The sequence below is a fragment of the Myotis davidii genome, unplaced genomic scaffold (assembly GCF_000327345.1).
Source record: "Myotis davidii unplaced genomic scaffold, ASM32734v1 scaffold217, whole genome shotgun sequence".
NCBI classification, from domain to species: Eukaryota; Metazoa; Chordata; class Mammalia; order Chiroptera; family Vespertilionidae; genus Myotis; species Myotis davidii.
In genome coordinates this window covers 4,962,511-4,971,784 of record NW_006290034.1, presented here as the reverse complement: position 1 = coordinate 4,971,784, position 9,274 = coordinate 4,962,511, and the positions used below count along the sequence as shown (strand labels likewise).

Genomic DNA, 9,274 nt, shown 5'->3' with positions numbered 1-9,274 from the left:
CCCACCCTCAGCAGCAGCTGAGAGGAGTCAAGTCTGGGAAGTTCTGGGCAGGATGATGCAGCCAGGGAGGCGGTGGCGCCACTGCGGGCTGAGCCGTGGGCATGGAGCTGGTGGAGGGGGAGCCAGGCCTAAGGCACTGGGGAGGAGGGCCGTGGGGAGAGGGGAAGGGTGTCCAGATGAGAAACGAGGGCCTGCAGGGAGGGGTCAGGAGCACAAAGCAGGGGCAGCCAGCAGGAGAGCGACTGGGTCACAGGCCAACAGGAGGCCTCCTGGGCAGGACCCTCTTTTATGCACCTGAGGAGGGTGGGGTTATGCTGCTGGGGTCGCACAGGTGCAATGATCTGAAACACCCTTATCCCCCACACCTGAGCCCCTCCGGTGTTCCCAGCTCTTGTGCCTTCCCCTCAGTGCCTGGGGAGAAAAGCACTTTGGGCAGCTCTGGCCGGTAACTTACACTGGGTGGGGGTTGGGGGGGATCCCGGTGGAGGCCCAGCCTCACCTCTAACCAAGCTTCGAGGTGAGACCTGGAGCAAGTCACCGGATCTTAGCCAACATTTTCCATAGGCCAGGGCTTTCTGCGTATTAAATGAACTAAATTCATCCTCACAACCGCCAATGAAATTAACACTCACCGCTGCCACATGATGTAAGCAGCCTGATCATTGCCATTTTAAAATACTGAGGCACAGAGAGGTTAGGTAACTTGCTTCAGGACACACAGCTACTGTGGGCAAAGCTGGGATACCAACCCAAGCGGGTTGGCTCTGGAGCCAGTGCTGACCTCAGGGGCACTGCTTGGGGTGCAGGGGGTGGGGGGGTGGAGAAGAAGGGCTCCCTTTTCTGCCTCCCTCCATAGGTTGGTGTAAAAGAGCGAGCGGGGCGTGTGCATGGCCGGGCAGCCTGTGCCTCGCTCTGGAAGAGGCGACGGTAACACCCCCCGCCCCCGGCTCACCCGTGTAGCCGTCGCGGCAGAGGCAGGTGTAGCCGCCCTCGCGGCTGCGGCAGCGCCCGTGGGGCCCGCAGGGCCGCGAGTAGCAGAGATCCACCTCGGTCTCGCAGTAGTCGCCCGTGAAGCCGGGCGGGCAGCGGCAGCGCAGGCCCCCGACGGGGTGGATGGGCCGGAAGAGCACGGACGAGGAGGCGATGAAGGGCGCCGAGGAGTCGAAGCGCAGCACCGACACGCAGCGCATGTAGTTCTCGCAGGGCTCGCGCAGGCAGATGTTGTCATCGAAGGGCAGCACGCGCTGCGCGGAGATGGCCGTCAGCAGGCTGCGGTTGAGGTACAGGCGCTCCTGTTTAAGGGCAACAGCTGTTTGGTGTAAGGTGTAAGAAAGCGGTTCAATTTTTAATAACCAGTTAGGCAGTTTAGTATATATGGCTTGTCCCGCTGCACGTTGAAGACCACCACGTGGTCCGGGGGCGTGGCCAGCGTGGCCGCCACCGCCTGGATGAAGAGGCCCAGCAGCGGGGACAGGAAGCGCTCGGGGGACATGTCCTCCAGGCGCAGGGTGATGCTGTGCGTGAGCATCTCGTCCGTGATGATGGTGACGCGCAGGGCGCACTGGGCGGTCACACTGTGCACGCCATCTGCGGAGGGGCGGCGACGCGGGTCAGGACCAAGAGCGAGCGGGGGTGCGCCGGAGGGGGGGTGCACGCGGCTGAAACCCAGCGCGCGCTCTTGCATGGCTCAGTTGCCAGGACGGGTCTGGCTTTTTAAAGAAACATCGATGTGAGAGAGACACATCGATTGGCTGCCTCCCTCATGTGCTCTGACCCGGGCCAGGGATTGAGCCTGCATCCAAGGTATGTGCCCTTGACCTGCATTCAACGGGGACCCTTCAGTCCACAGGCCGGCGCTGAGCCAAACCCGTAGGGAGGGGCTCCCTTTTCTAATTGGCATAAAGGTGCCAAGGCGATATGCCACCTGTAGGCAAGTCACTCCTTGAGGATCGGCCCCCAGAGATGCATAGGATTCAATATTCAGAAGTGCTCTCCCACCCTGGCTGGTTGGGCTCAGTGGATAGAGTGTTGGCCTGTGGACTGAAGGGTCACAAGTTCGATTCCTGGTCAAGGGCACATGCCTGGGTTGCGGGCTTGATCCCCAGTGTGGGGTGTACAGGAGGCAGCCAATCAATGATTCTCTCTCATCATTGATTTTCTCTTTCTTCCTCTCCCTTTCTCTCTGAAATCAATAACAATATTCTTTTTTTTTTTTAAAAAAGTGCTCTTTCGCCAAACCCTCTGGTGTGAAGCATGGTGCATCTTTTAATGTCTGTGCACCTTCTTCTGCCCAAGCCATGGGCCTGCTCCCTCAGGCTTCCCTGCAGGAGAACTAACTGTATTCTGCCTTTTTCTTATTTCTCCACAGGACCAGAGCACCAGGGGAGACCCACAAATCGAATCCTCCTGCCCCCTCAGACTTTATATCTCCACACTGCCATAGCCCTGACCCTGGCTGTGCTCCCCCCTCCTCCACCACAGCAGAGAGTGGGGGATGAACTGGGTCAGTGGGCCACCCGGTCCTCCTCCCACTGAGCCCCATGGCTGCTTGGGCGCAGGCCACTATCCCCATAGCAACGCCCCACACAAAGCATTCTTCCCATCCAATTCTCTGGGCTGCTAAGGATAGCCTTGTGGGGTAGGGGGACGGGCTGCACCCCAGGAAATCCAGCTGAGCCACCTAGCCAGTGGCGACAGCACCCACTGCTCTGGTGCTCAGGGGTCTGGGGGGCACAGATGGAAAGGCCTGGGCAGCTGAGACCCTAGACAGAGCCCCACTGGGCTGAAGTCTTCTCTGGCCCTAGGGCCTCTCACTACTCATCGCCCACTTGGCTCGCGGCATCACACCAGGATGCCAGCCACACACTCACAAACGGCTACATACTAACACACGCTGCTGTCTCACTCCACCCACACGCCTAAGCCCAGCAACGCCATACACACCTGAACGCACAGACACATGGGAATGGACTTCATTTAGCTCGAAAATGCCCGCTGCAGGTCAAGGGGAGGGGGAATGGCCTGGCAGGGCTATAAGGAACATTCCTGTTTTCATTTCCTACAGAGGCCTGCACATAGTGGGTGTTCAGTAAATATTGAGATGTTGATGAGAATCTATTCAGTCTCCGTCGTGAAGAAACAGTTTTTAAAACACAGTGGGAGGGGCCCCGAGTAGATATAAAAAAGAACCCTCTAGCAGGAATAGGGCAGGAGGTGGCGTTTCCGGGGCCGGGTGAGAGTCACAGAGGGGTCTGCCGTACAAACGGATTCTGCTTTTCTGTTGTACCCACTGGAGGTGGCTGGCTACACCGGAGGGCTCAGGTGAGGCGAGGAAGGCCATCTCAGCCATGTCTCAGCTCACTGCCCACCTGTCCTCCAGCCTCGCGGCCTGAGGTTGGCAGCAAGGCCTGCCCACTCTCTCAGCAACTCTGCTTGTCATCCTCGGTCGCAGCTCCTCCCACTCTTGTCTCACAGCCTGTTCTTCCTACCTGGCCTCCCCAGCCTCCTAAACTCACCTACTCTGGGAAGCCTGCCCAGATCTATTGGCCTCTGGCTCTGCTTTGCCCCCTCTTTCAGACCCCCCTGCACTCGGGTAGGATGCTCGCACAGGACTCTTGTGTACCTGGGGCCTCTGCCTGGTGATTCCTTGAGGGGAGAGGCCCTTCAGGCAGAAAGCAGCCCCAGAGTCTACACAGAGTGCTCCAGCTGATTAGGGAAGGGAGAGGACAGTCAAGGCCAAGGACCCAGAGAAACCTCACCACCACCGCAGCCCTGGAAACAAGCACTTCTTCCTGGGTTCCCCCCACCACCACCCCAGGCCCCGCCTATGCCCCTCGTCCACTGCGTCTCTGTTGCCTCCCATCTGGTCCACCATCTGTGACCACCTGCCCCCTCTGCTATGGTCCCCCGTCCCCAGCAGTTAGCCTACTGCTCTCTCCTTCCTTTTTGTTCCTCTCCCTTGACTTGACCTGGGTCGCCCCTCAGATGCAAAGGCTGTGGTGAGAAGAGGGGTGGGAGGTGCATTGCCTGAGGCATGCTCCTGGGCATGGCCTCTGACCCCAGGAAACACTACCTGCGTCCAGCGCCCAGCCAGCCACACCTGGAAAAGTGCCAGGGCCCAGACTGTGGCAGAATCAGACTCCAAGTCTCTCTTCCCCTGGCAGATGTGCCAGTGGAGTCTGCAGGCTGCAGGAGGCCTGCCCCTCGTGGGCTGAGCGGGCCTTGGACAGGAGCCCCTGTGTGTCCTAGCAGAGGAAGGAAGGCAAGGAGGATGCGGGTCCAGGACCGCCAGCAGCCCGGGCTGGGGCAGCTGCGGCCAGTGGGCACAAGAGGGGGGAAATCAGAGAGGCAGCCACACGGAGACCAAACAGGGGGAGACAAAGGCCCAGGCAAAGAGCCTGCGACAGAGAAAGTGGGAAAGGAGAGACCAGCACAGGAGAAGGCGAGAGGGCACTGGAAAGGGCAGTGCAGAAGGGCCCCCATGGGCAGGGGCGGGAAGAAAGGAGAGACAAAGAACAAGAGAAGGAAAACAAAGGGGCAGTGGGAGTCAATGCCCCCTTACCCCAACCTCCATGAACTTTGGGGTTGCCGTGGCGACTGCCTCCAAGGGTCAGAGCTGAGGGGAGAGGGTGGGGCTAGGGCTGGAGGGCCAGGGAGGCCTTCCCCTCTATCAGAGAGGAGCCGAGGTCTGGGGCTTGGCCCTGATAGGAGCCCAAAGGCTGGGTGGGGCCTGCTCTGCCACCATCCCTCAGTGTCCTGCCACACTGGCTGAGGGCAGGCTGGGGCAAGGACAAGAGGGAGCGGCTGTCCTTCCCACTGCCCGACCTCCCAGCAGAGAGAAGGACACAAGAGAGAGGAACCACAGCCTCCCACGCCCTCCTCTTGGAGGGGAAACTGAAGCCTCGAAGGCATGGAGTCCTATTCGTGACCTCTAGAAGCCCCCACGCCCTGGCCACCAGAGGAATGGGCAGGGAAGTGTCTGCCCAGGAAGGACCATGATTTGGGAGGAGCTAAAGCCATGCCCTGCATCTCTCTCCTGCCTCTTCCTCCCTCGGGCCCACACTCCCCTTCCTGATATGTGTGGAGTGGGGGTCCGTGATCAACCCATCCCCAGGGGCAGCCTTGTAACAAGGGGTCCTCACAGGATCCCAGCTGTTCCCAGGCCTGGGGAAGGGCTCTGCATCCTGGGGCAGCCCCTCCTTGTGGATGGCGCTCACTCCCCAGAGCTGATAGAAAAGAGCTGATAGAAAAAGGCCGCCCCAACCCCAATCCTCCTCCCCCTCCCCTTCATCAGCAGTATCTGCCAAAACGGGGGCGAGAAAACACTCGACCAAAAACAGCCCTGGGTCCTGGCCAGGCTCCCACACTCCAGGACTCTGTTCCCTCCCCGACCGGATCAGGGGGCTCTGCCCTCAAAGGCCATCAGTCCCCTGGCTCATCCTGGTCCTCGCACCCCATTCCCAGAGCCCAGGCTGGTCCCAGCCAGCAGGGAAGGCCCGGCGTCCTCAGAGCAGCCTCTGGGGTGGCAAGGGGGCCCGGGAGGTCTCGGCCTGCCCCGGGATTCCCTGCAGCCCCTCCCCCAAGCCGGACCGAACCAGGGCCTCTGACAGTGGGGTCTGTTTGGACAGAGACAATGAGCTCTGGCCTGACTTCCTGTGGGAGCTCTGAAGGGGGAGCCAGGCCAGGCCTTTCTGCCTGGAGGGAAAAGAATGCTGGAGACAAAGTCCCCCTCAGCTGGTGTGCGGCTCAGCTGGGAGCCAGAAGGGGCCCAAGAGGCCCGACAGCAGGGTCCTGACCCTGTGCCCCACAGCCTCAGCTCCGCATGAGATCACAGGAGAATCCTGCTGGATGAGGGGTGCGGAAGGGGCCCACTGGCCTCTCTTCCCCTCCCCCAGCTCTTTGCCCCCCTCCCGCCCCCCAGTCTTGCACCCGCCTTTTTTTCACAATTCCTGGCAGCCACAGCCAGGGCAGCCTCACAAGACTTCCTCCAGCACATCACAGACTGGTGGGCAGGGGCAGCCAACCGAAGCAGCCCAGCTCAGCCCTGTGCACTAGCAGCTAGGACTCCTGGGGCTCCTTCCCAACCGGCTTCTGCCCCTCAACCTCCGTGCCAGGCACCAGGCAGAACGGGGGGGGGTCAGGAGTTCCACCCTGGCCAGCCGCCCAGGCCCACCCCCTCGACCCTTCCTTACCTGATACCAGCACGCTCATGATGGCCTCCAGGGGCCGGTTGTTGTCCAGGGCCCGGCTCAGCCTCAGCTCCCCGGTGGAGGCATTGAGCAAGACCAGGCTGAGCTCGTTTCCCCGCTCGAAGCTGTACGTCAGGCTGTCCGAGACGTCGGGGTCGTGGGCAGGCACACGGCCGATGGCACCCCCGGGGAAGCTGCTGGAGCGGTTGGTGACATAGTTGTTGAAAAGGATCTCAAAGTTGCCCAGCACTGGCGGGTTGTCATTGCGGTCAAGCAGGCGGACGTGGACGGTGGCCCGGCTCACCAGGGGAGCCGACGTGGCCTGGATGACCAGGACGTATTCAGGCCGGTCCTCGTAGTCCAAGTCCACCAAAGCGGTGAGCTCCCCAGAGAAGATGTCCAGCTGGAAGACCTCGGGGATGTTGCCCTCCACGATCTGGTACATGATCTGGGCATTGGTGCCTTCATCAGGGTCGGTGGCCGTGACCCGGGCCACGGCCAGCCCAATGGGGCTGTTCTCTTCCACAAACACATCAAACTCGTCCTGCTCAAAGACAGGCGGATTGTCGTTCACATCCAACACAGTGACCGTCACTTCCATGGGCGTGCGGGCTGGAGGCATCCCCTTGTCCACGGCATATGCCCGCAAGACGTACTGGGCCACATTCTCACGATCCAGCCTCCGGAGTGTCCGCACAATGCCCGACGTGGACTCTACAATAAAGTCACCATCGCCATCGTCACCCCCTTGAAAGGTGTAGAAGACCCTGCCGTTCAGGCCAGAGTCACGGTCAGTGGCTGAGATCTGCAGGACGCTGGTGAAAGGGGGCGCGTCCTCATAGATGCTGCCCTGGTAGGAGTCTCGCAGGAACTGAGGGGCGTTGTCATTCACATCATTCACCAGGATCTCCAGGTAGGTGGTGTCAGACTTCTGGGGAATGCCGTTATCCCGGGCGGTGATGGCCAGGGTGTAGGAGACCTGGTCCTCATAGTCCAGCTCCGCCTGCGTCGTGACGGCCCCTGTGTCTGCATCGATACGAAACTGAGGGATGCTGTCCTCCATAAAGTAGGTGATGCGGGCATTCTCACCTGTGTCCTCGTCCGTGGCACTGATCAGCACCACCGTGGTGCCCGCTGGCCGGTCCTCGTTGACATTCACCGTATAGTGGGAGCTCTGAAAGACGGGCCGATGGGTGTTGGCGTCCGTGACGTTCACCACTACCTGCGCCGTGTCCTGCCGCGTGCCGTCGGAGGCAGTGACAGCCAGCACATACTGCCGTTCAAGCTTGTAGTCCAGCGGCAGAGCCAGGGACACCAGCCCGCCACCACTCTGGCTGGTGATGGAGAAGCGGTTCCGGGTGTTGCCGCTGGTGATCTGGTAGGTGATGACGCTGTGGGCATCGCGGTCCACGGCCGACACGGTCACCACGCTGGTGCCCACGGCTGCATCCTCGTTGAGCCGCACCGTGTACTCCGGTTGGGTGAAGGTCGGGTTGTTGTCGTTCACGTCCAGGATGGTCACGCTGACACTGGCCGAGGCGGTGAGCGCGGGGGTGCCGTGGTCTCGGGCTTCCACCCCAAAGCTGTAGAAATCTACTTCCTCCCGGTCCAGCTCAGCAGCCACGGAGATCCATCCGGTGCCATTGTTGATGGTGAAGGGGAAGTCATGTCCAACCCCAGCGAGGCGGTACTCCAGGCGGGCATTGTCCCCGGCGTCAGCGTCGATGGCCTGGACGTGGAGAACCAGGTAGCCTAAGGGGACACTCTCCAGGACAGTGGCCTGGAAGGGGGTGCTGACGAAGATGGGAGCATTGTCGTTGATATCGAGGACCTGCACTGTCACCAGGCCAGAGACGTTGGAGAGCGGGGGGCGGCCACCATCCTGTGCCCGAACCCGTAGGGTGTACTCCTTAGTCGTCTCGTAATCCAGAGGGCTCACCACATCCAGAGCGCCAGTCTGGGCATCCAGGTAAAACTGTCCCCGAGCGTTGCCACTCATGATGCTGTAATGCACCAGGGCGTTGCTGCCCTTGTCTCGATCGGAGGCTGTGACTCTGAGTACTGGGGCCCCGGGGGCCACATCCTCCCGCACCTGCACCACGTAGCGCTTCTCACTGAACTGGGGGGCATTGTCGTTGTCATCCTCCACAGACAGGAAAACAGAGGCTGTGGCGCTCCGTGGACCGGGGTCCCGACCCTGGTCACTGGCCTCCACCGTCAACTGGTAGGATTCCACCTCCTCCCTGTCCACGGGGCCACGCGTTCGGATCACCCCAGAACGAGGGTCGATCTCAAAGACGTCTGAGGGGCTGCCTCCAGGCCCCTCGAGCAGGCGGTACAGAATATTGGCATTGGGCGGGGCGTCGCCATCCGTGGCCCGGACAGTGAGCACCTCATAGCCGACCTCCAGGTTCTCCCTGAGGCTCTCCTTGTACTCCTGCTGCTCGAAGACGGGGTCGTGATCATTGGTGTCGGTCACCAAGATGGTGAGTGTGGCCAGGGCGCTGCGCCGGGGCATGCCGTGATCCTGCGCCGTGACCCTGAACACATGGGTGCTCTTGGTCTCCCGGTCCAGCTCCTCGGCTGTGGTGACAGCGCCCGTGATGGGGTCCAGGGAGAAGAAGTGGTTGGAGCGGCTATCGAAGAGGGCGTCCATGGTGTACTCCAGCCGCCCCGCCTCGCCCTCGTCTGGGTCGATGGCCCGCAGGGAAGCCACAGGTGTACCTGCTGGCTGGTTCTCGGGCACCGTGGCCTGGTAGCTGGGGGGCTGGAACTGGGGGGCTGTATTCACATTCCTTTTCCGACGCCCACCCGTGGGCTCCTCTGCTGACGGTTCCCCTGCCCTGAGCCCTGGGGTCTGCACCAGCTTGCAGGACTGGCATCTCAACCGTGGGGCCTTCAAGCACGGGTGCTCGTGGGGCAGGGTGAGCTTGCCCTGTGGGGAAAGGTGGCCTCCGATGCCCAGGAGGCGACAGCTCCAGGGGCAGCCTTCGGGGGCCGGCGGCAGGGGGATGTGGGCCCCGGGTTCTGGGCACCAGACCCTCAGCCCATCGTGGTGTGGCACCAGATGGCCAGTCAGCTCCGTC

The 9,274-nt window shown here is 61.5% G+C and overlaps 1 protein-coding gene across 1 annotated transcript in view; it reads right to left on the bottom strand.

Moving 5' to 3' along the window:
* The window catches only part of CELSR2 (cadherin EGF LAG seven-pass G-type receptor 2), a 24,148-nt gene extending 14,880 nt beyond the window's left edge, over positions 1 to 9,268 (bottom strand). Inside the window, exons 1-3 of the mRNA XM_006763120.2 lie at positions 6,192 to 9,268; positions 1,354 to 1,587; positions 953 to 1,309 (exon numbers count right to left, since the gene is read on the bottom strand). Coding sequence (XP_006763183.2) covers positions 953 to 1,309; positions 1,354 to 1,587; positions 6,192 to 8,844 — 3,244 coding nt within the window. The 5' untranslated portion in view covers positions 8,845 to 9,268. The remainder of the gene's footprint in view (positions 1 to 952; positions 1,310 to 1,353; positions 1,588 to 6,191) is intronic.
* Positions 9,269 to 9,274: the final 6 nt, after the last annotated feature.